This window comes from Pholis gunnellus, assembly GCF_910591455.1.
Source record: "Pholis gunnellus genome assembly, chromosome: 3".
In the NCBI taxonomy this organism is placed as follows: domain Eukaryota; kingdom Metazoa; phylum Chordata; class Actinopteri; order Perciformes; family Pholidae; genus Pholis; species Pholis gunnellus.
In genome coordinates this window covers 13,956,365-13,984,286 of record NC_136529.1, presented here as the reverse complement: position 1 = coordinate 13,984,286, position 27,922 = coordinate 13,956,365, and the positions used below count along the sequence as shown (strand labels likewise).

The 27,922-nt window shown below is 42.1% G+C and overlaps 7 protein-coding genes across 8 annotated transcripts; 3 read left to right on the top strand and 4 right to left on the bottom strand.

Moving 5' to 3' along the window:
• Positions 1-142: 142 nt before the first annotated feature.
• frs3 (fibroblast growth factor receptor substrate 3) lies at positions 143-5,440 on the bottom strand (the record flags this gene model as incomplete). Its single annotated transcript, XM_079186210.1, has 5 exons — positions 143-1,465; positions 1,547-1,668; positions 2,742-2,903; positions 5,039-5,225; positions 5,375-5,440. 5 exons carry the CDS (start codon positions 5,438-5,440, stop codon positions 143-145), a joined length of 1,860 nt encoding a protein of 619 aa, XP_079042336.1.
• A 4,254-nt stretch (positions 5,441-9,694) lies between these two features.
• On the top strand, positions 9,695-11,819 carry tspo (translocator protein). 2 transcript variants are annotated; one of them, XM_079186225.1, is made up of 4 exons: positions 9,695-9,767; positions 10,743-10,918; positions 11,038-11,176; positions 11,288-11,819. In XM_079186225.1, exons 2-4 carry the CDS (start codon positions 10,746-10,748, stop codon positions 11,459-11,461), a joined length of 486 nt encoding a protein of 161 aa, XP_079042351.1. In that variant the 5' UTR covers positions 9,695-9,767; positions 10,743-10,745; the 3' UTR covers positions 11,462-11,819. The 2 variants fall into 2 exon arrangements, with proteins under 2 accessions (XP_079042351.1, XP_079042350.1); XM_079186224.1 differs by lacking the exon at positions 9,695-9,767 and adding an exon at positions 9,794-10,108.
• A 1,052-nt stretch (positions 11,820-12,871) lies between these two features.
• On the bottom strand, positions 12,872-14,542 carry uqcc2 (ubiquinol-cytochrome c reductase complex assembly factor 2). Its single transcript, XM_079186228.1, has 4 exons — positions 14,393-14,542; positions 13,670-13,744; positions 13,121-13,187; positions 12,872-13,041 (listed from the first exon to the last, which is right to left on the bottom strand). Exons 1-4 carry the CDS (start codon positions 14,528-14,530, stop codon positions 12,935-12,937), a joined length of 387 nt encoding a protein of 128 aa, XP_079042354.1. The 5' UTR covers positions 14,531-14,542; the 3' UTR covers positions 12,872-12,934.
• Positions 14,543-14,636: 94 nt separating this feature from the next.
• tomm6 (translocase of outer mitochondrial membrane 6 homolog (yeast)) lies at positions 14,637-16,209 on the top strand. Its single transcript, XM_079186229.1, has 3 exons — positions 14,637-14,782; positions 15,774-15,908; positions 16,048-16,209. The coding sequence occupies exons 1-2, from the start codon at positions 14,685-14,687 to the stop codon at positions 15,868-15,870; spliced, it is 195 nt and encodes a 64-aa protein (XP_079042355.1). The 5' UTR covers positions 14,637-14,684; the 3' UTR covers positions 15,871-15,908; positions 16,048-16,209.
• Positions 16,060-17,101, top strand: cUnh1orf74 (chromosome Un C1orf74 homolog). Its single transcript, XM_079186219.1, has one exon. It carries the CDS (start codon positions 16,266-16,268, stop codon positions 17,043-17,045), a length of 780 nt encoding a protein of 259 aa, XP_079042345.1. The 5' UTR covers positions 16,060-16,265; the 3' UTR covers positions 17,046-17,101.
• Positions 17,102-17,169: 68 nt separating this feature from the next.
• On the bottom strand, positions 17,170-19,948 carry sirt4 (sirtuin 4). The gene is made up of 4 exons (XM_079186218.1): positions 19,859-19,948; positions 19,040-19,518; positions 18,363-18,657; positions 17,170-18,264 (listed from the first exon to the last, which is right to left on the bottom strand). Exons 2-4 carry the CDS (start codon positions 19,516-19,518, stop codon positions 18,112-18,114), a joined length of 927 nt encoding a protein of 308 aa, XP_079042344.1. The 5' UTR covers positions 19,859-19,948; the 3' UTR covers positions 17,170-18,111.
• Positions 19,949-20,926: 978 nt separating this feature from the next.
• On the bottom strand, positions 20,927-27,890 carry sxph (saxiphilin). The gene is made up of 17 exons (XM_079186203.1): positions 27,759-27,890; positions 27,219-27,382; positions 26,562-26,661; positions 26,266-26,442; positions 25,981-26,143; positions 25,798-25,862; positions 25,051-25,208; positions 24,737-24,923; positions 24,510-24,658; positions 24,327-24,417; positions 23,430-23,477; positions 23,115-23,297; positions 22,273-22,420; positions 21,944-22,026; positions 21,643-21,827; positions 21,187-21,373; positions 20,927-21,078 (listed from the first exon to the last, which is right to left on the bottom strand). Exons 1-17 carry the CDS (start codon positions 27,811-27,813, stop codon positions 21,035-21,037), a joined length of 2,187 nt encoding a protein of 728 aa, XP_079042329.1. The 5' UTR covers positions 27,814-27,890; the 3' UTR covers positions 20,927-21,034.
• Positions 27,891-27,922: the final 32 nt, after the last annotated feature.

The window sequence follows — 27,922 nt, the reverse complement described above, 5'->3', positions numbered from 1 at the left end:
CAGTAAGTTTCTAATTAGGTACCTTGTACTGTATTAGTCAGCCCGACAGTTGAATGGATGGATGACAGTGAAGGGTCCGGTGTGCTAAAATGAGGATAAGCCTTCGTCTGTCTTCATCGTTCCTCTTCAGTTTGAACACCGTTTACAGAGGCAGGTCTGTGCTGTTGTGGCGAGTCTTTCTGGAAGTCCCATCATCCCTGGGCAAAGCTTTCTGCAGGTTGGACATGGCAGCGGTCTTCTTTAGGTCGATGACTGCGTAGCATTCACTGCGCCGGGGTGCCTGTGGGCCACATTTTTTGGGTGGTAGGCGCTGGTGCTGTGGCTGGGTCTGGGCACCCCCGCTGCTGAGGGCTTGGCAGGGAGGTTCTCCCTCTAGGTCCACCTGGATGTAATTCAGCTGCCGGGATGGAGGCATGTGGCCGTGCTCACAGCCTCCGACCCCTGACCTCGATCGTCTGCGGAAATCAAAGCTAAATATTCGCCCCCCTCTGTCTGTCTGACAGGGCCGTGGATGCGGGGGACAGGCGTGTCGGAGCCGGGGCGGCTGGACCTGCTCTGTGTTGACATAGTTCTGCAGGGCATCTCTGTGGATGCCCCGACCATCCTGGTGATACCCGTTGGGTGTCCCAGGGCCCTCTGAGAACTCATACTCGTCAAAGTCTTCCTCCTCTTCCTCGTACTCCTCCTCATCCTGCTCATCATCTTCCTCTTCCTGCTCGTCGTCCCGCTGCAGAGCGCTGTACTCCCACACCGGCGGCAGAGAGGGCAGGTTCTCGTAGTTAAGCAGAGCTGTCCGACGATGACCTCCACCCATGCCCCTCTCGCAGGCGTAGCCCTGCGGGGGAAGAGAAGACGGGCCGAGGACGTGTGGGTGCAGGAGGGAGTGGGTGTGACTGTCCCCAGTGCTGCTGCTGCTGCTTGAACCCAGAGACTGCGACACGCTGCTGGGACTCAGCCGCTGCTTACGGCCGCTCCTCAGCCCGTTGATGTTCTCGTAGGTGAGTTCGCCGCTCTGGCAGCTGTCCGAGTGCTCAAGACCCGGGTGCCGATGCGCGTGGTGATGGAAATGGTGATAGGAGTGAGAGTTGCAGAGGTGCATAGAGGGCTCGTCTCCCTCCGTCTCTGAGCCTGTTGCACCCTCTACTGGCTGAAGGTTGTGAGGATTGTGCCCGTGCCTCTCCCGCTCTCTCTCCCTCTCTCTCTCCAGCAGATGGCGTTGAGCCGGAGTGGGGCCAAGCATGAATTTGACCTCCTGCGAGGACGGCTGCAAGAACACCTGAGGATCGTTGTGCTCCTCCAGGGGACAGCACCGCAGGTTGGACGGGGGATTTCCTTGACCCCCGACCGGCATGGCTCCTCGTGTTGGTTCAGGGAAAGAGCCGGGCCGCACCTCGGGCAAGGAGTGCACACAGTGCCGCATAGAGAGATCCCCCTCCATACTAACAGTATTTACATAGGTGTGGGTCTGTTGGGGACAACACAAATAGAGTCACATTGTGAACTAGCACAGACACAGGGAACTGTAAGTAGCATGAATCAGTCTTACCTGGTCTTCCAAACCCATGAGGCCATGTCCATGATCATCAGCGACAGAGGGTTGGGAGGAATCTCCTCTGATTGGATAACCAGGGTATCCATTGGGAAAAGCCTGGACAGGGAACGCTGGAGCTGCAAACACATTTATATGACAATATGAAGACACAGAGAAATGAAATGCAAGATGGCCCGACAAACATGCTCAGAGGACCCAGAGAAAATGATATGTAATGAATAGTATCAAGCTTTAAAAAGAGCATAGAGAAGTTGAAGTAAATACTGTCTTTAAATCAACGTATTTTGTCATCTACACTCCAGTTCTTATGTTCTCATGTTTGAATTACTCAATTTATTGTAATTTCATGAAGCATGATTTTTGCTTTATAAATGTAGCCAAACCCTGGCATAGTTAAAAAGATTTATTATGGCTACAATAAAAACAGGTCTTCTCAAATGAAACAATAAAGGGTGTTTAATCCCCAAATATTCCCAGCCATCCTGCCTTCATCAGGCTGGTCATATATGCCAAATGACTGGTATCATACATTCATTAACTTAGTCCATATAGTCTCAGTTTCCATGTTAGCTAATCTTTGAACTGTAAATACTTTACCTCCTTAACAATAATGACCATGTTCACAAATTCCGACATAACCGATGTCATTCCAAATGACATCAGTCCTATAATCCTAACCCAACTGTTCACCCGCTTTACTTTGTTTACGGCTAAACTCCCATATCTGTGAGAAGATTTTAGATGTCACCTGTGTTGTCTTAAGACTCTATTTAGATGCTCTGAACACGACGGATCACATCAGTGTAGCTTCTTGGCAACGGCTTTTGAGACTAATATTAATATAAATCATCCAAAAACAATCAGAATTTGATACCGCACTGGGTACGATTCAACTTAGTATTCATTTAAACAGGTGTGCTTTGAGCCACAATCTTTCAGCTGGATACAAGAGGCATAATAGCAACTTTTCACCCTGCCCTAACTAGCCATATGAAGGGTTTAGGGCTACAGTCTGTGTCTCAGCTTTACTTGGTGTATTTGGATACCTTTGTACCTGTGACTCAGTGTCTATTAATAACTCAAAATATCTTCTAAATTTACTGCTCTATTGCTGCATGCAAGTTCTGCAATTAATCTCAACTGTATAATTAGCTTTACTTGTGTGTGTGTGTGTGTGTATGTGACTCACTGTTGGGAGTCTGTGGTGTGCGAGACATTTCCATCTCTGGTGTGTGACCACTGCGACTCATCATCATAGACTCTTCCACCACGTTGATGCTGTTACATTGCATCAGCTCCTGAAGCAGATTGAAGATCTCTTCTGCCCGGGAACACTTGAATGCAAAGATTCCTAATCAAACCGGCAAATTAACAACATTGTTAGTTACAATTAGTCGCCAGTAGTTATGAAGAGACACAGAACTCCCTGGCTGAAGGATAGATGTTGTATCATAGTTACACATTTTTTTTAAAATGCTGATAACACACCATATTAATAAATAGTCAGCTGAAAGTGTCACTTTGTTTACAAAGTAATATTTTGTCCTTCTAACCCTCGAAAAAAGGTTTAACATCTTAACATCTTGTACTGTTTACATTACAAGGTGGTTACAAGCACACACATGGGATGCCTCCTCTCCATAGGCGGATTACAAAATAATGTAATTTGCCAAAAAAAAATGAACACTTCAAATGTATCATGATGGTTTCTTTCTTGTTACATCTTCAATTTGAATGTTTAGGCTATTTCTTCAGTTTTTCAGAAGGACATTTAGGGCCCTGTTATTGTAAGAAATTACAAAGAATAATTTTGGGGCCCCCTGAGCTATTGGGCCCGGTAGGCCCGTTCGGTAATCCACCCATGCTGCTGTCCAGTAACACTACATGGGTAAACACGAGCGATGTGTAACACTTGTGTAATAAAATGTACCATCATTCCTCGTTCCCGTGTTAAAGGGGCCAGTATCCTCGGTTAGAAGTGCTTATTGGATGGGCGACCATTTCTGTAGTTTTCTGTCAATTGAAAATCTGATATTCACACCTGCTTCATGCTGTGATTGGCCAGCTGTGCAGAGATGAGATAGGAGCCAAGGTTTTAACTTCTCTCTCAAGCCCTCTTTTTTATTCTTGACACAAGTATAATTTCAAACTAAGCTAACGGTTGAGTACAACATTATGAACGTCCTCCAGGAGGGACTGTCGGAAAATGTAAAATGTTATCTTCAGTGTTTAAATCAGGTCTCCCCTCTTTGTGAAGAGAGGCTTTCTCTATAAACACTTTTGATTTCCGATGTGTTTGGACAACTAGTTTTGAATTAGTAAACTCAACCTAGTAGAGTGCTACAGGAATGAGACCTAAAACCCAAAAATGAGTTAGCTTTTTTTGAATGTCTGGGTTTTTGGTTAGATGCCTAAAATAAGGTCTGTGGTTAACAGAAGCTTAAGATTTTATAACGCTTTGTTCTACGATATAAAATACATCAGTAAATACCCCTCTAGAAAATTGTTACGCTTTTACATGTCATGGCAGCTGGTTACAAGTGTCTAAATTAGACTACCAACGTTGGCTTTTTAATTCTGCCGATTGCATTTGTGATCAAAAAAATCTTAAGTGGTGTTCATTTGTGAAGATTGTCATAAATTTGCGTTTGCCGTAAAAGCTTATTTTCTGCAAAAATCTCAAATGAATCCCATTGGCTTTATGTCCCATTGGCTTTTTGTCAAGGGGACCAGTGCGATGCTAACTTCTCGGGGTTGGCCTACAAAAATACGTCATCCCTGCAGCACTCTCAGCCCGCTTTGTGCTCCTGTGGGTCAACGTCGCAGAACTCATGATAAAAGTTGTCAAACAGGACGAGAGAAAGTAAAAAGCTTCAGACAGGCTTTTGATCGGGATGTTCGGAGACATCCCGGATCCTGTGTCAGTTATCTTTCACTATAGCAAGCAGTTGTTGCACCAAATGCTCATGTTGGGTCGGGCCATTATCAGGCTGGTATTGTGTACTTTTCACAGCAGTTATTTTGATTGGTCACAGTAGAAAAAGCACAGGTCTAACTAATAACATGCGTGCTCTGTTCTATTAAAGTGTCCCGGTAAGTCATGACGGTGTCATTCAGCCAACATTACTGTAACTAGAAAATAGAAAAACATCATCATGACCAGGGCCGGGCAATATATTCTGGAATACTGATATTGTGAGACTAGATATCCTCTTAGATTTTGAATATCGTGATTTAATAAGTTGTATTTTCCTAGTTTTAAAGGCTGCATTACAGTAAAGTGTTTTTTATTTTATGAACTTAAACTATTTACCTTTACCCACTTATTCTCTATATCCACTTTACTGATGATTATTTAGATCGTCTCAATATTGATATAGAGGTATTGGGTCAAAAAATACCATGATATTTGAAAGTTATCCACATCACCCAGCTCTAATCATGACTCCGCGGTTGTGGCACTGAAGCAGAGACACAGTTGCTTACCCTGCCCAGTCTGACAGCGACGACCGCTCTCAAAAGAAAACAGGTTGGAGTCGTAGCCGTAGCGGCGCAGGCAGAGATACGGCCACCGGATGGCGTCTCTCTTACGTGTGTGAAGAATGAGCTCGGTCTGGGTGAGCTCCATGATCCCAGAGCCCAGCTCGTTGCCCTCATCGTCCACATTGGTGACCTGGCACAGAGAGAAGAAATATATTACATGGAGAGAAAGAATTTTAAGTGCCGATTATTGCAATACACTTAGTGGGGATATACAGGTGATTACTAGCCCAAAGATCCAAAGACATGTGTTGAATTTAAAGTAAATGTGGGATTATTTACCTTAAATTTGGTGAGATGGTTGTCTCGGATGGAGTCTCTGTACAAACAGCTCCAACAGCTCCCCATAGCTTCAGCAGGCCAGCTGAAACCTGTCATGGAAGCAACCATCATCACCCACTGCCATTAACAACATCAGCAATTGAATGCCAGTTATCCAACTCAGACAACACAACATTGATCGTCCAGCTTCAAGGAACAGACACACACACACACACACACACACACTTCTTACTCAGCCCAGGCCATCAGCGTAAAGGGATTCACGTATCAATCCCAGGATCTTCGACTGGGCATCGTCGTCACAAGCCTGTTAGTTTGTTGGACTGACATCTTCAAGAGAAGCATCATGTTCTCCCCCCTGAAACCGTTAACAACATTCAGGTTTAGAACTTTTATGTACATCAATCTCCCCTACAAGCAAGCATCAAATATCATTTTTAGCAGTAAATATATGTGGACTCAGGGCATGCCGGTGGCCTGAACCTGCTGCATGTCATCCTTCCTCTTTCTTCCCTCATTTCCTGTCACCTCTCTATTATTCAATGTCAATATAAAATGTCCGAAAAAGCCTCACATTTAAAATCAGAATTGCAAAACATCTAGCAATATTACTTTTGACAAAGTTACAGTGACAGTTGAGAGCTTTTGAGTTCCTCCCCGTCTGTCAACATAATGAAATACACCCCATAACTAAATAATAGAGCTAATGTCTTCATTCCATGATGAAGACCGTGAGATGTGGTTAAAAGGAGGGATGCACCGCTTCCATACACTAGATCAGTATTAGCACCAACTCTGACCTTACCTAGCGGATTGTGTACCAGCCATGGCATGTATTCAGTTTCTTTGTCAATTCTTTTATGAAATCCATAATTTCATTTTTACATTCCCAGTGGGCTGCTGGCTTAGATTAAGTCCCACAACATGTTGCTATAAATAAAAAACATGGCTAATAACCTGAGTTCAAGGATAGAAATAGCTGACCAGTGCATCCATATGTACAATCACACACAAACCAGACCAAATATTACAAATTATTAAACGAATACTATGCTTTTTTCTTACAGTAGAGAGTTTCCTGTAAAGTTCTTACTGGAAACCACAAACTATGCATCTTTAAATCAGGAATGAAAAAAAAACAACACTTCTAAAACAATCTTAGACATCTGTGCGTTGAGCTCAAGACAATAACACATTAGACAATAACACACAGCAACATCTCCTGTTTTTGGAGCTCACATCTGCTCCTGTGATTTCTGCTCCATGTCACCCTCACATATCCCTACAACCCGATTTCAGATCAACACCGCCGCATTATGTGTACTGTAACCTGGGCCTCCACATCTGACTGGAGATGCCAGGCTGGACTCCACACCACCAATTCACAGCTAGTCTATGCAAAGAAGAAGAAGAAGGCTAGGCTACTTTATAGACACTTGTCATACATCCCATTGATTGAATGGGCTTTCCCCTACATCTGGGCTGTTTACAGCAGGAAAATCACAGCCTTTTTTTTTTTTTTGCTCAATTAGCCAAGCCGACGCAGAGCTCCCAAAAACAAGCCGACAGCGAGGCTTCATCTGCCCCGTCAGTGTGCAGAGACCACCGTGAAACCAGCACACTGACTCTAAATGCACAACGACACGGTTCAATGGCCATTTGTTCTCATTGGTGAGAGGATACAATAGCGTGAACACATAGCAGTCAGGACGACAGCGATGGTTTGCTATACTCACATGTCTGGCACGGATATTTTTTTTTTAATATATATATTTATATATATATATTAGCCCTAATGCGAAATAAGCTTTAGAGACTGCGATTAGTTGTCGGCGGCGGCTGCTGCTGCTGCTGCTGCTGGTAGCGGCATGTGGCTCTCGCACGGCAGAGACGCGGATAGAAGATGCAGTGAGAGCAGTAAAAAATGTTGTTATTTTTTCCTCCTTTTACGCCCCCCTACTGCAGCACGGGCCTCTGCCTGTATGACATTTCCCAAGCAGCTGGGGTGAGAGTTCACCGCCAGACAACGAGGCTGAGAGAAGCGACAAGAAGGTAAGAAACGCTGGAGGACCACAGAGGAAAGGTGTGTCTGGCTGACGGACGAGGAGGAGGGGTGACCACGAAACACACACACAACTGAACTGGGAAGAGAGAGCATCTCTACCTGAGATTTTACTCTAAATATTCCCCTCATGAGTGTGTGCATGACTTCTTCTTTTTCTTTCCAAGCGTATTATTAGAGTCATCCTCCAGCTTATTATTAGCTACTTCTCTTTGACTTTCATTGTGTTTTCACATTTATCTTCTCTGTGATCACTGAAATGAATAGTTTGATATTGTGGAAAAAAATATGCTAATTCACTTTCTTACTGGGAGTTAAATGAGACGATATACCACTTTCATGTAATATGAGGCAACAGCCAGCAGGTGGTTAGTGGAGGTTATTATAACAACTGGAAACAGGCAGCCTGGCCTAATGCACTCTAGTACAATTTTAAGGTAGCCCTAGTCGTACTTTACTTAAGTATTTCCATTTTCTGCTACTTCATACTTCTGCTCCACTATTTATTTCATAATTGAAGTTACTTGTTGCAGATTCAGATTAATAATAAAAAGTGTTATCAACAAATAATTAGGGCGTATTAAATGTAGTAAGATGGCAGCTCTCTCGTTGACTCCCTAAGATACATTCAATAATTCACTCTACTCAAGGACAATTTTGACACATTTGTACTTTACTTAAGTAAGCTATTTCTATTATATGCTTTTTTAAATGCCTACTTCTACTTCACTACATTTCAGAGGGAGATATTAACTTTTTTTAGGCCATCCACTAATACTTAGATAATACTTTATAGTCTATGACAGGGGTCGCCAATAGGCGGACCGCGGTCCGGATCCGGACCCAGACGCTGTTCTATCCGGACCCGGACGTGTAACTGATGGATAATTGACTATTATACATTTTGGCGGAGCGCTTCTATTTTAACCTGCACAGCTTTTCCAGCCTTTACGGCACTCGTTCGGCAGTCCAGGAAATACACTGACCAATCACATACGTTGTAAATCGTCTCACGTGACGCTACTCAGCCAATCAACTATCTGTATTCTGAAAGGCATCGTGAGCCGAGTGAGATTTGGACACAGACCCGGGAGACGGAGAGAGAGCAGCGGGAAAAGTAAGTCAGAGAATTTTACATGGCGTGCTCTAAAAAGATAAGTGGACCACGAAAACAGAGCTTTTAACAAAGAATGGACAAACTCTTATTTGTTCATTCTTCCTGCTGGCGCTACTAAACGACTAGTATGTTCAGATACCGTGGCCATTATTAAATGCGCCGATGTGAAACACTATGAGACCAAACACACATCTTTAGACCAAACACTCCAGTCTGAACTGAGGGCAAGATGTTGAGATGTGTAGAGATTGTTTATTATAAAGTTCACTGAGACCGTTATGATGTGAAATGGATTTAACAAAGAGAAGAAAATAGTTCACTCCAGCCACACTTTTCATTCATTTTTCAAAAATCAAGCAATTTCTTTTAAGATGTAAGTTTTTCAAAAATTCATTTGTGTATTTTATTTTTAGATGGAGCCCATATTTTACTTGAAATGAGAGAACATTTATTTTTGTATTTCTATGTATTATTTATAATCCATCCAGTTAAATTTTAAAATGTAATTATATATTATATTTTAAAATATAATTGATGTGTACTTTCTTTATTTGATTTGACAGTTGTTGACTACACAGAGACTTTGTTACTACAACTAGGCTTCTTGAATATATATATTGCAATAAATAGCGAAAGTTAGATATTGTAATGTTCCGGACCTTTGCACGAGGAGATTTTCTCAATCTGGACCTTTCGGAATTTTAATTGAATACCCCTGGTCTATGATACTACTACCCAGTATACTTACTAAGTATCTAACATTGGCTCCACATTGACGAACTACAACATCAAAATGATCTTGAATTTGTTGGTGATAAAACATAATAATATGCCATATCAATAACATAACACTTTAAAATAGCCATTCATACATTTGACACTTTACGTATATTTGCTGATAGGACTATATTATTTCGACTTTTACTTCAAAGATTAAATGGTGCAACCATTTTACGAGACTCTACATGTATGTAAGATTGCTTTACATTACCATTTAAATGTGTTTATCAAGTTTTACTAGCCAGAATAATATTCAAGGTAGCTTTCCTTACAAACTGACCTCACATAGGAACAAAAGCTAACTATGAGAGGTACAACAGGCAACTATCTTGACGTTCTTTTAATCTCTGCTGCTGCCTCTTCAGGATCCAGTTGTGCCTGTTTTGGAGTAATTAAACAAGAATTTTGGAGAAACAGGCCGACCAGGAAGTAAGGTAGTGTTTCGTGATCTTTGGACCTTGTTAATAGAGCACGGTAGCAGGCGTTATACAACATAATTATTTCGCTAGCTACCCAAATACTCCTCAACCGCCAGGCTTCTCTTGAGTTTGTCCTCGCGACCAACCAGTTGGTACCCAGTCTGCGACGTCACATTGTTTGTCTGCGTTTGTGCGCATGTGCGTGTTACCATGGGGAGCGTCCGTTACTGACCGATCTGATAAGGCGGCCCTGCCCGTTCAACAAACTAGTATCACACTGTCGAGGTGTAGCCTCAGTTAGTCCGACTAAACAATATACATGCAACTGTGCGGTGGAGCTGACAACTGACTGAGGGGTACGTAACATGTAGCAGCTTATAACTCAACAGTAGTTACGTTACTGTCAATATATAAGGACAGGTAAATATCTTTATCTAACTTTGCGCTACTGAAACATTGACTTAGCTAGTGTCGTTCAGTGCTGTCCTACCTTCATAAATCGAAGAAAAAACCGATTAACGTTAGCCCTAAACTAGCATGTGTTGTCTGTTATAAAACGTATTTCGTAATTTCCTATTATGTAGACCGACAGTCAGGTGACTGAAGTTTTGCCAAATACTTGGTAACTTGTTTTCTAAAGTGTATAACTATATGTTTATGACTTCCTTAGCCAACAGACATTGGTCGTCATTCTTTTTACATGTTTACATTATTTACATACTTGAATTAAATGATATTTCAGTGATTTTCCAAGTCGGTCTGCTTGCAGTAATAACTGACAATGAATGGGGCTCCTCAGTAGTGATGAAGAATGACCACCTCCTCAGCTCTGTGTCTCTTATTGTATCACGTGTGCTTTAATTTCCTTATTGTCCTTATTATTAATAATCCAGTGCCACATGTCTCAATACTCAAATAGTGTTGAGGTTTGATACCCAGCCCGAGCAGAGCTTGAAACAGCTATAATGTGTCTGCTGCTCTTTATCACAGAACATGTGGCTGCCCATGCTTGGAATGACTGCCCTGCCCCACCTGGGAGGGCTCTACGGGGGTTACATCACACGCAAAGAGGTGAAGACCTGGTACCCGACCCTGCAGAAACCATCATGGCGTCCACCAAATGCAGCATTCCCCATAGTCTGGACCTGTCTGTATACAGGAATGGGGTAAGCGTCACCGTGACTGGCTCATGCAGGCTCTGAGATCTACAACTTCTGTTCTTTATTCAGTGACGCAACCTCCTTATCTAAATTAGCATTTTTTAAAAATTTATTTTGTTTTGCAGGTATGGTTCCTACCTGGTTTGGAAGGAGCTGGGAGGTTTTACTGGGGATGCACTGGTTCCACTGGGACTTTATGGGCTGCAGCTAGCTCTGAACTGGGCCTGGACTCCGATCTTCTTTCGTGCACACAAGCTGAAATTGGTAAGTTTCACACATACATTTTATTTGTTTACCACATAAGATTATGAGGGAGGACAGCTTAATATCCTTCATCCACATGTCCATTTAACACCCTCTCGTTGCCCAATTTAGGCACTCATGGAGATTGTGCTTCTTACTGGAGTTGTTGGAGCCACCATGGTGTCTTGGTATCCCATCAGCCGCACTGCCACACTGCTGATGGCGCCCTACCTGTCCTGGCTGTGCCTCGCCACCTCTCTCAACTACTGCATATGGAGAGACAACCGCGAGGAGAAGAAAGAGTAGGAGGCAGATGGTGCTGCCATAGTATGTCTAGCAGACGTGTTTGTTTACAGTCATCTGCAGCATATTAAGGAAGGATAAGGCAACCTCCCTCTGATCTGTCATTGTTTATTTTTACCCAAATGAAATAGATCCCTGCTAAAAAAAAAAGTGCATTCATTCAAAGCTCTTACATTTGCTAGTAAATCATCTGTTTTTTCAGTAGCCATATTGTTCAGGTTACCTGTTTAATTTGAAGTGAATGAATAAAACCTTGTCATATGGATTTATAAATGAACTTCTTGGTGTGTTTAGAATACAGTGTAAAACTGCATTTATTTGCTTTTTCTAAATAAAGTGTCTCATTTTGTGAGTGCATTTATTACGAAGAGTCGTGCGTTATAGTAAATGCTGAAATTCTATTTAAAATAAAGATTTCTATCGAATTCATCACTGTTTAATCCATTCCTTATGTCACAGCAGGTCACCAACTCTATATCTGATTTGAGAAAAAGATAACAGAGGTATCGGATCAGTACCCAGGTAGCCAAAATGACCTGGCCCTGATCTGGCATATGCTCGGCACGCCGGAAGAAACATGTCGGGCCGAGTCTGGTTGCCAACTCGCCTAAGACTCAGTATGAATGACGACCCAGAATGGGGCCGAATACACCGGCCCGATTCCGGGGGCCGACACTGGGCCATAATCAAAACACGCCCCCAGCTGAAATTAGAAAAATTGTCTCATGAATGAGATTTTGAAGGGCTTTAATTTTGGAATCCTACAACAGAATGTCCTGGTTATTTCAGAGTGAGACCTTGAGGTGGTCTGCTATTAGCCTGTTGTGAAATTATTTTATAACTATCCACCATTTCGTCTAAAATCTCATTTGAAATTAGACAAATTGTCTCATGAATGTGATTTGAAGTGAGCTCATGAATGAGATTCACCTCTTCCCAAGTTCCGAGACACTCGGGACTGATACCACACCAATCGCTATGATCACTTCAGTGGGGGGTAGAGCCCACTCCCAAGACTCTAGGACCTTCCTATCACCTAACCCTAACAGGATAAGGGTTAGGAATCGTTGACCAACAAAATGTACCAGTTATTTTTTACTTCTGTAGTGTGTAAAATAATGAAAATAGTCATGGAGATCCTATTATGTTAGAAATACTTAAATACTGTAATAAAGTAACTAAGTTTAACCTGTCACACATTAAGACAATCTGACTAACAAACACAATGAACAAAAAATAAACCTTGGTGGAGGTAGATTTCATCTTAGTTTCAGTCAAATTTATATTTATAGGAATTCCTCACCCGTCTTTATATTTTGTTGTTTCGATTCCACCAATTAACACCTGCAGAGTTCAAATAGTTTGAAAATCCCATCACAGTAGATCATAATAATAACATAACAGTCCTTAACGTTAACAACAATAAGCTTTATTAATCTATACATGTCATGATAAAAGAAAGAGAGGGGAAAAAAGTTATTTTTCAGGAGCTTTCTCTGGAGCGTCTTCTGGTGATTTGGAGAATCTTTCCATTAACGTCTTCCACAATCCCTTCTTTTCCTCGTCCATCTGCTGCACATTTCCTGTACAATGAAAATAAAGTTGACTGTAATAAAAGTGTGTTTGATAAATAGTCATAATTGTGATAATGTTGGTCCATACCTGACAAAAGCAGTTTACACTCTTCCACTGTAACTCCAGTAAAGCTTGTGTCTCTTACACGAGGGAACTGTGAGCAGATACAGAGACATGTTTGCATTAAATACACCGAAGTCTTTTTATACCGTTTTACACTCCTAACCGCTGAGGGAATACATTGTTTCGAGGAGTACTTGATGCAAATTATCTTTCTGATGGTAAACAGTACACTGAGGCGCTTTTGTAACAATAAAGAATTGAGAACTTTGTACAAAACTATAAAAGTATTTCATTATCCTCGAATGCTAAAAAGTAACTGTCACGCAGTTCTCTTTACAGTCTTGAACACGACAGACAAGTTATTCCTCAGCTGATATACACTTCATGTTACAAACTCTGGTGGGGGATTATATTATAAAGGATGTATCTTTCAGCTGTTGCATTTAAAAGGAAATGGGCACACTAAATAATGTCCTCCATTAGGCAACAAAGTGATTCATTAAAATAGCTCTAAAGCGTAGATGTAGCAGATACAGCAGCACATGAGATACGTGAATAATATACTGTACTTACTCGTTGTCTATAGAAATTATCATTAATGCGGACCAAACTTTCATACATGTGGTCACACTTCTCTGGATCGGAGATCTAATGGGAAACAATAAAATATATATATTTATGAATAATGTGAATGCTAGCATAGACAGATTCCATGAAAAAATATAACTTTTTATTTTACTGACATTTATAAGAGAACAACAAAAGCATAAAAGTGCAAACAGATGAAATGTGGTTTTTTTTGTATTCACTGTATTGTAAATTGTTATATATATATATATAACAAAATATTTTTATATTCATATTCTACAAATTACTGAATTCAAAATACAAGATTTGTTCTATGAAAAATGAATGTTGATGATGAAAGAAAGTAGAGAAAATAAAAAAATTACGAAAAAATACTATAAAATGTGTACAGTAGGCTACATCTGTTGTTTTTTTACTAGGAATGTACACATATACAGTAGTATATAATATAACTACTTAAGTGCAAGTAACGTCACCTCTGTAGGCTACTTGCACAAATATGAAACACTGTCAACGTGATAAAAGCCTTTCTACCTGGTGCATTAAAGGTGTGTGAACAGGTATAAACTGATGACTACAGTGTTGATTATAAAAAGGCTTCATAGGTATTAATCAACAACCAGACAAGGTCGACGGACGGCACATGATGCACTTAGCTTAGCTCGCTGTGTTATGTAGCCGTGTGTTGTGTTCACGTAACAGAAGTACCTGTGTGTTTTCACCCTCACGGAAGGCTGAGGCTACTCTCTGTCGCAGAAACGTCCCCAAATCCCGTGCTTTCTTGGCCTCGTCCCGGGGCCATTCCTCACACAGCTTCAGGAACCGACGGTACCTGGTGGCAGACATCTTTGGACATATAATGACATTCGCGTTTGTGTTCAGGACGCGTGAACTTTGAGCTTTATCGCTCGCCGTACTTGTGTCACGTCTAAACCCTTCCTCCTCCTGTCGGCTCCCCTCGTTGTAGCTGCATCTGTCGTTACAACAGCACGATTGCAAAATGAGCGGAGTAGACGGTAAAAAGGGTCCTTCCGCCAGTGTGATGGAGTGGATCGGTTCAGCTTGTCGGTTCGCAACGGACAAAAACGACTTCAGAAGGTGCGTTAATGTGGATGAATGAATGTGAACTGTGTGGTTGTTAGCCGCGTTAGCTAACGTTAGCACACACTGCGTCGGGGAGATTTGTCCTTGCCTCGTCCAATCTCTCTCAGTCAAACCACTTAGTCAGTATCAAGGCTGGATTACCAACCGGGTTTAGTTGGAAACTGCTCCGAGGTCTCAACATTCCAGGAGCCCTCGAAAGGGCTTTTGAGTGTATGTCAACGGATTCTTTAATGTATTTGATCTGCACCACTAATGTTACAGCTAAACACTCCCATGACCCCTGTGCGGGTCCTGCTTTATTACCCGGATTTAAGGGTCCTGTCTGGAAAAAGGGTCATGTGTTTCAAGACATTAGATCAGAACTACATAAAGAAATAATCTGGGCTCACATATCGACCAATACAGGCCTATTGCATATGTGCAGTCATCGGTGAATATATCGCATGTCGTTAAGTAAAGAAGGGATTGCTGTACAGAATTGCCAACATATGTAAGAGGTATAAGAGTATTTTAACAGCCAGTCTTGTTAATTACATATTATTCGTCACATATAAAACGTTTAATGGATCCTAATTAAACATATTCATGTTGAGGCGTCCCAACCACTGTCTACATAATATATATGTATATATAATAAATACATACTATGTGACTGAAACATCACTAGTTTTGACTCCGGGGGGCTCCATGTCACATCCCTCTCTCCTCTTTCAGTTACAATATAGTAAATGCAGATGTTTGTTCTGTGTTCATGTACAAATAATTACCTTCTATCTAGTATCATTATTTAGATTTTCATTGATCATTCATTTTGCCATAACAATCCAGTACTGGTCAGGCTATGATACATATGGGTTTAATCAAATCACCACACAAATTACAAACTAATTTTTTTGCTTTTAGTGTTTTTATTTTCAGCCGGCTTGTAAATGTAGTTTTTGTTCTTTGTTTAAAGCTTTAATCTTTTTCAATTGTGACTTTTCAGGAATCTACTGGTCAACCTGGGCTTGTTTGCAGCTGGTGTTTGGGTTGCAAGAAATCTCTCAGATTTTGACCTGATGTCTCCTCAGCCCGTGACATAACATATTCAAAATACATCACCACTAAAACCAGGATAATGGTGAGATCATCTCCCTTTATCAGAGCCGGGGGGGGGTTCAGTTCACTATTCAGCAAATGTGTCTTATTGTAGCAACTTTATTTATCTTGAAAATCAGAGCTGCACATTTGTAATTGATGGCATCTTTTTGTCACTTTAGGTGTCTTGGACCAACAAAGAAGAAACGAGGATCATGAATGAATGACTTTTGTTTGACTAGTTTTACTTTGACCCAAATCAGCTTCTTTTTTCTGTAGAATATTTTTTTTTGTAATGTCATTGTAGGAGGCCTGAAGTTAAGTAATTACATTGAATCAGTGTCTCCGTTCATATTTTTTTTAAATAACTAAAATCGTATGTAACGCGATTCCTCCAGCTATGTCCACTCGGGAGCTCTTTCTTGCTGCAGCTCGTAGATGTTTGTCTGGTGGTAGAAAATCTCTCTCCGTCCCTCAGAGTCTGGATTTGGCTGCTCAGGTCTCGGCTGTTGATTTGGGACTGAAGCCGGCTTTATTGTACGACAGCAACAGCGCCGCAGCAGATCAGGTGCAGCAGTATTTGAGCTCTTTGCAGTCTTCCCAGCTTGTGTCTAAATCACTTCTCACACTGGATTTAAATGGAAACAGTCTTATTGTTAATACACGTACAGTCGGATCAAATGTAGAACAGCTGTTGAATGATAACAATGTGGCTGTTATTGATATCTGCCACACGCTGGAGAGGCCCACCATCGCTGACTCGCTCAGAGGAGAGACACAAGAGTTACTGCTTCTCCTGAGAGGGCTTGAACAACTGAAGGAGGCTGAGAAACCTCATTATGTTGGAGAGAAGTCAGATGAGTGGAACCTGTGCACAGTGTTTGGTCTTTTGTTGGGTTTCCCTGTCACTTACTGGTTTGATCAGACCAAGAGCTTTGAAAACTGTCTGTCTATGACTCCCCTGGTAGTAACTACAGCTTCAGCAACATGGCAGGCAGACTCTGCAGGCCACAGATTTTGTCTGTACTCCTTCAGCTTCCCGGCCGTGCTGCTTGAAGCGCTGCAGTCCAACCTGGAACACTGGAGGCTTAGTTTACAAGAGAGATTTAAGCAGCAAAATGTTCTAACGGATCTTACGTTTTGTCAATCCACAGTCACTCTGCCCTCAGTCTGTTTGTGATGCCGACATGAAATTTGTCTTTAAAATAAACTTAAATAAATGTGGTTTTTACTTTATTTCTACCTTAAACAGCTGTTTATTTGTTAACATGCACTGGTCGACACGATGCAAACACAACAAAATACATTTTATTTAATGCTTTTACATTATTTATTCATAAAACATGTTTGTCATGACATGAATATAAATATTTGCATTAGTTTCAGGTAAAACATGAGCCACTGCTCGACAGGTTGTAGTTTGTAATTTAAAGCCTCATACTTGTAGTAATATGTTTAACATATTGAGAAAATGTCCATTCTGATGACTACGTTAGTGTTTAAAATGTTCACACATCAGTGTCGGCACCATTATTTAAAAACAGACTCAATTATGCCAGGATAGAGCAAATCAAATCACACCCTTTAAAAGCAGTTGATTACAGTGTATTTTGCATTATCGCCACTGGAATTAGGTTCTAAAACATTATCAAATTACCCTGTTTCTTACCTGCAACATGATTTTTAGCTTTGTGCAATAACAGCCTGCAGTTTAACAATCAAGAACACTGCGTCATCGATATTTCCAATAATCTAAATAAAAGCAGCATCAGTACACAACGTTGAACAGAGCCTGAGAAGACAAACCACGCGACCCCATCCTCCAATCGTCATTTCAACTCTGGGCCTTCAGACAGTGAGCCACACATGCTGCATGATCTGCTGCACATATTCTATATGCTGTTTAGCCGGTGCTAAATACAGTACAGCTCGAGTCTTCTTGTTTCCCCTGTCGCACCAAGATGAGGATCAACTGACCGCAATCTGTAGTGTGAAGAGAAGTTGAATTTCCAAGACAGGCACACTTGTTTTCACTGGTTCTGCATAAAATGTGTGAGAGTAGATATGTGAGTTATTGTCCTCCTTTGATAATAGCAGCGTAAATTCTCCTGGTTACTTTTATGTTGCTCGAACAAAGTGCCAGTCGAGACATTCCTCCTGAAGTTGAGTAAGTTGTTTACCAGTTTGAATCTGAGGTAGTTTTGACCATCTTAATGTAGATTATCCAAACTGCACGTCCATGACGGTCAGAGAGGTCGGATGACCGACAGCACTTCACCACAGCGGCCGCTCACTTTCAGCTCAGCCAGGTGGTCAGCCCTCGTGGACCCGATGTTCACGATGGCAACGGACATTTTCCGATCACCAGCTGCCAGTAAAAACCTGTATCCTGAATAAACCTTGTGAATAACAGAGAGGGACACAATCACACACAAGTCCAGAAGAGGTGTGTTGTAATACAAGTGTTGCGTTTGACCAAAGTGCCTCTCAAACCTACCTGTAAGGACGACCCCACCACTAGTACCGCATCCGACTCCCCCAGTCTGTCGTGCACAAACTGTACCGTCGCTTTGTTCACGGTGTCTCCAAAAAACGTGACCTCGGGCTTCAGTATCCCTCCGCAGCTCTCACAGGAGGGAACTCGGAAATTGAGGACCTGGTCGTCCTCTATGAAGACATCACCGTCCGGAGCCACGCCGCCCGTCTGTGCTCTCCAGTCCGGGTTTAGTGCTACAAATCGCGTCTGCAGCTCCTCCCTCGCTGAGATGGCACCACAGCCAAGACACAACACCCTGAGGAGACATATATGAACAATAACAATGCATCTTTATGGTGACTTAAAAGGGTCAGTTCACCCAAATGACAAAACATAGAGTGGTGTCAATAGACGCCCAGGTTTTGTGATATCTGTCTCTGAGATATCACCTCTATTGCATTTGGGTGGCAGCAGGAAACAGCTGGTCAAATAAACCAGAACTAATACATATAACTCGGGGTGAAAATGTTTTCTTTCATTGTTGTTTATCATTTGTATTCACACCAAATCTAATGACACACCACGTGCCAATATGTACAATTTTTCCGTGAATCCTGGACAAAATAAAGCACATTTGAAGACAATCTTGACAACCACTGCAGGAAGCTCGTGGTTAACGTGTCACGTGTTTTTCTCACCTGTGGGCACAGCCGTGGAGCTCGGTGAGCCTTTCCTGTCCTGCCTTTGAATGAAGAGCATCCACATTCTGTGTCACCAGCCAGTGCAGCTTGCCTCTCCGCTCCCACTGCTGCAGGGCCTCGTGTGCAGAGTTCGGCCGATGGGAGGAGAACTGCGGCCACCCGACAAAGTTTCTGGCCCAGTAGCGCTGACGGGACTTTGCGCTGCGGACAAACTCCGCGTGCTGCATGGGTCGCCTGTCTGTGCGAGCGTACAGCCCGACGCCCTCTGACCGATAGTCGGGGATCCCTGACTCGGTGGAGAGTCCGGCTCCACTGATGACAAACAGGCGACTTGCTCGGGACACGAAGTCCTGCAGCAGCTCCAGGGAGTGGGTGTCTGCGGTGCTGCAGGCGGGCACAAAGCTCACCACAGGGACCGAGGACGCCCTCCTCACAGGTGCTGCGTGTAGTGTGAGGAATCGCTGTGGTAGTCTCATCTACAGCAAGACAAATTGATCAACATCAATAAAAACCGCATGCATTTTTACACCGCCTGCTCCATGTTACTCACAGAGGGGCGGGGACAAGTCACTGTACAAATCAGACGTTATCTAAGAGGCCACTCACAGCTAAGACACTTTAATTACCTTATAATGTCGTTAAGATGATTAATGCCAACAAAGCTTGAATAATGCAGCTGAATATTGAAATATAGCAAGAAATATGAGAGACTTCCCTAAAGTGTGACCGGTAGCTTAGCTCACAGCTTGCTAATGTACTCACTTAACGTTATCTAGCTAGCTTACTATGTTTAGCTAAGTCAGTTAGTTACTATACCTTATCAGTTTAACGGTATTAACGGGCACGGCAAAGTGTCTGCAGCTTCAACGCGTTGGTTGGATAACATGACAACAGGCTGATATAAGATGGGAACTTTTCTCACAGTGGCAGAAACCGGAAATACCAGGTTTTACGTAACACCAAACACAGTCGCGCTGTAGTCTGGGAGTTGTAGTTAAAACAAATGTAAGATCCAGATTGTTCAGTTTTATTTGCCTTCCTTTCTGAAGAAATTAACAAATTCCTTTTGGCATCACTATATTTGTATTTATTTATACTAGACCATTTATTTCTTGATGACATATTGTAGTCCAAAGGAATCAATATAGTTAAAGGAGCTGTGTTTTACATTCTGAACATTAATATAGCAGAAAACAACTAATCTGCAGCTGATAATACCTGCCCACCTCTCAGGTAACCATTGTTAGCTCTGTCAGCTCTTTTGCCATTGTTAGCACTGTGAGCTGTAAGCTCACTGTCAACATGTTGAGAGCCGTTGGGGGGCAATCAAAATCCTCCTAAACCTGTAACTTGCACCTTAAAATGATTTATAAAAAGTATTACTTTAACTAACGGTAAACACAGACACAAGTAATAAAGAAAAAGATGACTGAATAACTTGCACCAACATAATTGGATTAAATACGTTGTGTAACGTTGTACAACACAAAATGCAGTAGTCCTAGCTGTATTAAGCTGTGTTATAAGACGTTTGTATATCTTTATTCAAACCAAAGCTTCAATGTCAAACATTCTGTAAACAAGTTTCACAGCTTCTTTAAAAATAATGAATAGCAAACATTGCTTTAAAATGACATCTCGTATAATTGGTGTGTGTAAAAATGTAGCACATGGCTCCATATTCATATTCTACACAGATCGATTTTGCACCCACATGCGTGCCATTACACAACACAACATTTTAAGTTACAATGGAATCTGAAAGTTAATTTTCTCTATCGTGTATTAATAGTAATAATGACTAAAGAAGAATGTTATTAAAGGTTTAATCACTTCAATCAGGCAGCAACGTTTTGAATTGAACGTCAGCCGTGAACAGGACGATACCACTGATGGTTGGCAGACATCAGATGTGGACGAAACAAGATTGTGGATGAAGGGTTGAACCACCGAGTAGCACAGAGAAAAGTAACTTTTCCCTCTGTGTGTCCATTAGAATATGCTGCACACGTCCTGATTACAAAACTCCAAGATATCTGTCATAAGGAAAACACATGCGAACATGAGCGTTATCAACATGTGTGGGCGGTGGTTTGATTATACGTTTGACACAAACAAGCAGAAGTATCTGATTACAGTCGTACCAGAGCGTGTGCAGTTGAAGACGGTTTCTGCGTGACTGTAAAACTCCTCTCCGAGGATGGAGCGGTAGTCCATGTGGCTTGTGTGCACAAAACACCGAGTTGCATCTTTGAACAGCAGATCACTCTCTCCATATTGCTGAGACTCAAAGAGCTTGAACTCTGTGTTTGGGTTGGCTGCAAAAGTTTCCTAGAAGGTTTAAAAAAAAGAGTAAATAAGCATCTAAACACTCCCCTGTTCCTTCGATCAGATAATTCCTGATTTAAATCAATCATATACATCTGATTATTACTCATGAAAATATCTTGTAAGGCTGCTTGTGTTTAGACAATTTAAACATCCGAGATAAGAGTCTTTTTCTTTTGTTTATTTGTATATTTCTCAAAGTAAAGCATCAAACTGTGACCTGAAATAAACTTATCCAAAATGCAATGGCAAGCAAGTTCACATAAGCTGACCTGTGACTTCATGAGGAAGTCGTACACGCGTGACGTGAGCACCGGTCGTGTCATGATGGAGTTCGGCGGGATGACTCCGAGGTTACAGCTCTCCCACTCTGACAGCGGGGCCCGACGACCGTCACCACACAGCAGCTCGTAGTCGGATGACGTCCACCCCTCTGCCCAACCAGAGGAACTCAAACCTGCAACAGCAACACAAAGGCATAATGTTACTTAATGAACATAAACTACATGTTAGCGTCAGTGTGTGTGTGTGTGTGTGTGTGTTCATGTCAAAATGTCATCTTGATTATCTCACTGAGGATGTTTGCAAGAAGGTTGTGTTGCTCGAGGAAGGCCACGTCGCCGTAGCTTTTACCACTGGCATCTCCAACCAGACACCTATGAACAGTGAGTAAAGGATTAAAGGGTGAAGAGACATCCGAGTCTCAGGGGTTGAGATATTAGTCTGTAACTTTGGCCTCTACTCAGGAATGGAGGCAGACGCCGAACGATTTTAAACTTTCTACCGGAGAGCCATAAACCGCAACTGTCCTAACGGCTGGACTCCACAAAAGATATTCAATCTTCATAAAAAACGGTGTAAATGCACATGAACAGCAAGCCTTTGTTCAGGTAAGCACATACCTCAATGCCCCCATGTTGCCATAGTAACGCTCATTGTGGTTGTCAGCACAGCGTTTGGTGGCAGCCTCCCCGGTGCCGCCCACACACACTTTACACAGATTCCCCTGAGAGCCAGGAAGGCAGCCTTTCCAAAACACGTCGTTGTACACTGAGAAAACACACATGGTGACAAACTGCAGCTGCACTGTGTGTGTGTGTGTGTGTGTGTGTGTGTGTGTGTGTGTGTGTAATAATATGTTTAAGAGACCAACAGCAGAAACTGTAAAGGCCAAGAGGTCACAGCACACACAGAAGAGATAAAACACAACGAGGACTGCTTTTATAAATATAAAAATAAATTTCATAAAGCTTTTTATGCAGCTCCACATGAACATTGTCGGATTATGAACACAACGAGACACGCAAAAGGCCCCGCCACCTCTCCCTCGTAGGAGCAAGACACAGTTGTACAGCCTCTTTTTCTTTGTGTCCCTTTGTAGTGAATTTGAGTCTCTGGTAGTTGTTTTGCCTCTTTACATTGTCCTTGTGAGTCGCTGTCATCTTTTGTGTGTCTCTCTTTAGTCATTTCATGTTTCTTTTTGTCGTTACTTTGTGTATCTTGTAGTCTATGTCTGTCTCTTTATATTGGTTTTGGCCCTTGTCAGAGTCCTTGTGAGTCTCTTAGTGGGTTTTTTTACAGCTATTGTTCATCCCCTTGTAGTTTTGTCTCTTTGTAGTCTTTTTGTGTTTGTTTGTTTCCTTCATTTTGAGTCTCTTCCTGGTTGGTATGCGTGTCTTTGATTGACGTGTTGTGGGTGAAGGTCAGGGGGGCATTCATGCACATGAGTGTTTTGCAAAAGTACCTTGGTTTGGATCACAGGGGGAGCTGCTGTTATGCTCCAGGCTTAACGTGTGTCTGTAGGGCAGCAGCCAGCCTGCGGGGCTGTACATGTAGCCAAGACAGGAGCGGCGGCCCCCGAGGTTCCCGATGAATACGTTTCTGCTGGAGCGCTTTGCTACGGCCACACCCACCACCGAGGGCAACACTGAGGAGAGCGACAGTGGCCGTTTTTTAAATGTAAAGACAACAATCCCATCGGACACCAAGATTATTGTATGAAAGGTGCTTTATGTATGAAATGTATTATGATTATTGCCAGTTCACTGCGCTGTCTTACCGTCTGTCTCTAAGTGGGTTGCTCCCTCAGCAAGCACACACTTTTCTCCTGAGAGGCCAAGAGAACACAGTGGAAACAGATCAATGTCTTTTAATCAATGAAGACCATGACTGCAGATAATGTAATGATGATTAAGTGTTTAGTTTATAAAATGTCAAAAAATTGTGAAAAACTCTGGGTAGAAAATTGTGGTTAGTTGCAGTATCAGGTGCTGCAGGCAGAACGGCAACTGATGATTGGATTTAGCTCAATTAAAACATCTTAATGATGAAAATAACTTCCTGCTTTGCAACAGGACAAGTTGGAAAGTTGGATCTTGTATATTTTCGTCCATTTGTTTTCTGTAAGATTTCTATTTTGTTAATCTATTTCTTTTAATTTCAATGCACTTGTGTTATCATTTATTATTATACATTTTATTATCATGGGCAGTCATCGCTTCTCCATTTTCAACGGTTATGTTGTTTGAACATTGCCTTATTACTATCCAAATAAAAGAGAATAAAACAGAAAGAAAATTGTAGGAACAAAATGAAATAAATTAAAATAATGACAAAGACATTTCCCCAGAGCCCATGGTAAGGTCTTCAAATAGCATGTTTTCTTCAACCAACAGTCCTCAAAGATAAACTAATTCACACTAGTATTAAAGCAGAACATCTTCATATTTGAGAGGCTGAAACCAGAGTTCGAATGTTTGCTTCACGGATGACTTAAAAGACCAAGAAATTATCAAACTTGTTTGCAAAAAAAATCTCTTGTCAATCTTATAATAGATGAAGCAACTAATTGTTTCCGGAATAAGTCGATAATATAAAGTCGAAAAGGCTCCAACTTGGTTTTGGAGAAGCCTTTCTGCTGTGAGTAAATGTATTTGGAGAATGTCAGCAGCCTCACCGTAATATTCTGTAACTACAGGGACAAGACCACATTTTCCTGCGATGAAAGAGTGAGTTGCATCCAGCGAGACGGCGTCCACCTCGTCCCTCTGTAGACAGGTACAGTTGCAGCTTGAATTATAGTTGTGATAGACCTATAACATCCAGAGAGCCTGTGATTCATGCTACTTGAATGACTTACCTTGATTTTCTCGATACAGTCGCGCATCGAGACGGCTCTGACGCACACCAGCGGGTCTGACTTAATACTGAGAGCCCACTGCTCACATTTATTCTGCTCTGCGTGGCTGATACAGCACCACCGTACAACACTGTCCTCCAGTGAGCTCCCTGCACACATACAGGTTCAATGAGCTCATGAAATCAGCCTGTCTCTAAGATAAAAATGAACAATGTGGGTACAAGTACCTTCATGTCCAAGACCTTTGAGGAGTGCCACGTAATCCAGCCCCAGCACCTGACTGACATCCATGTCATCTGGAAGAACAGCTAGTTTATCCGTCACATCCCTGAAGAGAAGGTCGCTTTCTCCAAAAGAAGAGGAGTTGAAGAGTTGGAAGCGCCGTCTCTCTCTCCCTCGTTGGCCAAACAGCATCTAAGCAACAATAAAGAATCCTTTAGGAGTCTTATAATTATACTTATGTATACTAAGTATACTTACGTGCTACATACAGGGCATGTAGCACGGAAACAAAGTGTGTGATATAACAAAAAACTATTACCTGTACCGTCACCAGAAATTTGCGAGCAATCTTGCGTAAGTTAATTCTGGTGACCGTGCCGCCTCCTGGACCACGTCCCAGGTTACAGTTTCTGTAATGGCCGAGAGGAGCTTGTGTGCCATCTGCGCATAACAGCCTGAACTCATCTCTGTCACTGTCTGAGAGAACAAACAGAATATGAAAAGAGTCTGACGAGTCAGCAGGATGTTGGGTAGTTATTAGTAACCAGCTGAACTGATTTTAAAGCTGGATGTTATTTCATTCATTTAATTATAGAAAATATGTTTTTCAAACAAGACATAGTGATCCTCGAATTGTCAATATTTAGATTTGCATTTGTACTTCTACCGTATCACTATCACTTAAGAGTGGCAGACGCTGGACATTTCAATCATTACCAGCCGCGACAGTGACGCTGGTATTGTGTTCGTCTTGTGAGTCTATGTTTGTGTGTGTCGTGATGACAAAATGTGGTCCTGGAGACATCTGCTGTAGCAGGGACTACCACGGAAGAGGTTTTCAGTTCTTTGCTGTTCATATTTCTGTCTGTGGACAGATTTTGTCACAGCAATAGCGTGACAAAAGAGAGAGACATGGGGGATTTGTTACTAAAATCTGGATTCAAACTGGGGACGTTGCAGTGTCATGGTTAGTATCCTAAACCCTTACGGCCCCCATGTGGCCTCAGACTGTTACAGAATAAATGAATGGTAAGATACTATAGAGGTCTATTAGAAGACAGCTTACCTTCAATACTTTCAAGAGCTAAATGGTCCACAAATGCAACATCTCCTGCCCCAGTCCTGAGACATCTGTGACAGAACAAAATAGGCAATAAAATAAATACATTTCTATGCTGGACCCGTTTGAAATATAGCAAATGTGGGTTGTAAAATTGAGAGCTTTGTTGATTCTTTGTTGAAACCCGACCTGAGGGCCCCTTGGCTGTTGTAGAAGGGCTCACTGTGGGATGTTTCGCAGTAGTCATTCTTCTGGCGAATGTAGGACTTCTGGCCTTGGCACAGAGAGCACAGAGTTGGTGCCATGGCAGCAGCTCCGGGAACACAGCTGGCATTGAAAAAGGTACTGACGTCTGGTCGAGTGGAGAAAAACAAGTCAGGAGACCATAAAACCAGGAATGCCAAAATAGAAGACAGAAAGAATAACCTTCCACACTCTACTGTTCTCACTGGCAGCTGATTATAATCGCATCACCATGACTGAGTGGCTGCTCCTTTGACCAGCTCAGGTAGTTGCGGGACAGCAGGAAGCCGAGGGGAAGACTCCATCCAGCCGTCCATCGAACCCCACTGTGACAGCTCCTGAGGCCGCGCAGGGATCGTATGTCCAAACTGCTGTTTCTCACCACAGCCACAGACAGAATACAGCCTCCTGCAGGATTCAGCGTGGACACAAACACACACACACACACACACAGACAGGTTTACTGACTCAGACACTTGAGCTGAAAAGACATGCTGAAGCGTCTCAGAAATCTGAAGTAAACCTACCGTCACTGTATATCTCTTTGGCGATGGCGACGAGGCCAAACTGCTTCACAGCAGAATAAACTTCTCCTGCATCTAACGTCACTATATCAGCACGGTTTGCCTGAAACAAATAATCAACACGGTGAGCTTTAGTGAAAGGAGGACTCAAAGAACAACTCACTACAGTTAATAAAAGGATGGGGTTTCACCATTCTGAGACATTTTGTTGAAGCACCTTTTCAGTTATGATGAACAAATAACTTTGGTTCTTCCATCCCACATACCAACGTCTGGCCCCTTAAACAGGTTATCCAAAATAAAGGTAAACTGATAAATCCTCTGGGTACTGACATATATGCCAAAGCCACATTTAAGTAATTGAGAAACAGCTCATCTCATCTAATGTCCATCAGGGAGTATTGACTAACCCTATTCACAATTTCTTAATACCGAATATAAGGGATTCTTATCAAATATCAGATTTTTTTAAAACTCAAATATTGGTATTAGAAATGCGGTTTCAGACGAGCTCTAAACACAACTAACTGGCCTTATTCATTGTTACAGAAAGCTTTGTAAACCCCCTGCCCTGATCTGTCCTACCGCAAACGTTATCTGTGAGATTTTATACGATAAGTGTAATTGTTCAGGCTTTGCCGTTCAGGCTTTATGGCTCACCCTGATCCTGTCGATGCAGTCAGTCGTGCTGGACGCTCGTATGCATGAGAGTCTGCCGCCTGCTGCTACAGCAGCAGGCGGCAGCACCGCCACCAGAGCTTTAGCCAGTTCTGCACACTTCCTCTGTTCCGGGTCCGACACTGTGCACCACCGCATCTTCTTACCTAACATGGAAGGATTAGTTTAAGGAGTCCACACAAGTTAATCAGAATATGACAGAATTGGTTATTTGTCAACCATACATGTTTTAGTAAGATGCAGTCATTTAATGCATTTCTTTGTGCATTCATTCATTAAGAAAATCTAAAACAAACAGTATTTTGTTTGGTGTTTCTATTTTACAACATCTATAATGTTTAAATCAACTTTAATAAAATCCACAAAAAGCTCCAAAAAGAGGGCAGCAATCTTGCCATCAACAACCAAGTCAACATCTACAAAAGAATCAAAATATTTGGAACATTCAACAACATGAGACTCAATTAGAACATAAATAACTTAACTATGAAAGTAATAAACTCGTTGAGTAACATAACTCACCTCTGATGCTGCAGACAAAGATGAAAAAGAGTAAAATAGCATTCAGCCCTCGCATTCTGCCCTTTTCTAAGTCAAAGATTCAGACAAATCCGTTTGTCCGTCGTCTGCAGAGCTCCACAGACAGCTGTCCTTTCTGTTCGGCTGAAATCACTGAAGCTCTTGCA

Excerpts from the sequence above, each read along its gene's own strand:
- tspo (XM_079186225.1), top strand. The coding sequence starts at position 10,746 with ATGTGGCTGCCCATGCTTGGAATGACTGCCCTGCCCCACCTGGGAGGG. Across the intron at positions 10,919-11,037 it reads TGTCTGTATACAGGAATGGG|GTATGGTTCCTACCTGGTTT; the intron begins GTAAGCGTCACC and ends TTTGTTTTGCAG. Across the intron at positions 11,177-11,287 it reads GTGCACACAAGCTGAAATTG|GCACTCATGGAGATTGTGCT; the intron begins GTAAGTTTCACA and ends TGCCCAATTTAG.
- uqcc2 (XM_079186228.1), bottom strand. The coding sequence starts at position 14,530 with ATGTCTGCCACCAGGTACCGTCGGTTCCTGAAGCTGTGTGAGGAATGG. Across the intron at positions 13,188-13,669 it reads ATAATTTCTATAGACAACGA|TTCCCTCGTGTAAGAGACAC; the intron begins GTAAGTACAGTA and ends ATCTGCTCACAG. Across the intron at positions 13,042-13,120 it reads GTGTAAACTGCTTTTGTCAG|GAAATGTGCAGCAGATGGAC; the intron begins GTATGGACCAAC and ends TTCATTGTACAG.
- tomm6 (XM_079186229.1), top strand. The coding sequence starts at position 14,685 with ATGAGCGGAGTAGACGGTAAAAAGGGTCCTTCCGCCAGTGTGATGGAG. Across the intron at positions 14,783-15,773 it reads GACAAAAACGACTTCAGAAG|GAATCTACTGGTCAACCTGG; the intron begins GTGCGTTAATGT and ends GTGACTTTTCAG.
- cUnh1orf74 (XM_079186219.1), top strand. The coding sequence starts at position 16,266 with ATGTCCACTCGGGAGCTCTTTCTTGCTGCAGCTCGTAGATGTTTGTCT.
- sirt4 (XM_079186218.1), bottom strand. The coding sequence starts at position 19,518 with ATGAGACTACCACAGCGATTCCTCACACTACACGCAGCACCTGTGAGG. Across the intron at positions 18,658-19,039 it reads CTCCACGGCTGTGCCCACAG|GGTGTTGTGTCTTGGCTGTG; the intron begins GTGAGAAAAACA and ends ATGTCTCCTCAG. Across the intron at positions 18,265-18,362 it reads TGGTGGGGTCGTCCTTACAG|GTTTATTCAGGATACAGGTT; the intron begins GTAGGTTTGAGA and ends GTTATTCACAAG.
- sxph (XM_079186203.1), bottom strand. The coding sequence starts at position 27,813 with ATGCGAGGGCTGAATGCTATTTTACTCTTTTTCATCTTTGTCTGCAGC. Across the intron at positions 25,209-25,797 it reads AGCTCTTGAAAGTATTGAAG|ACAGTGACAGAGATGAGTTC; the intron begins GTAAGCTGTCTT and ends TTGTTCTCTCAG. Across the intron at positions 21,828-21,943 it reads CCTTCTTGCAAACATCCTCA|GTTTGAGTTCCTCTGGTTGG; the intron begins GTGAGATAATCA and ends TTGCTGTTGCAG.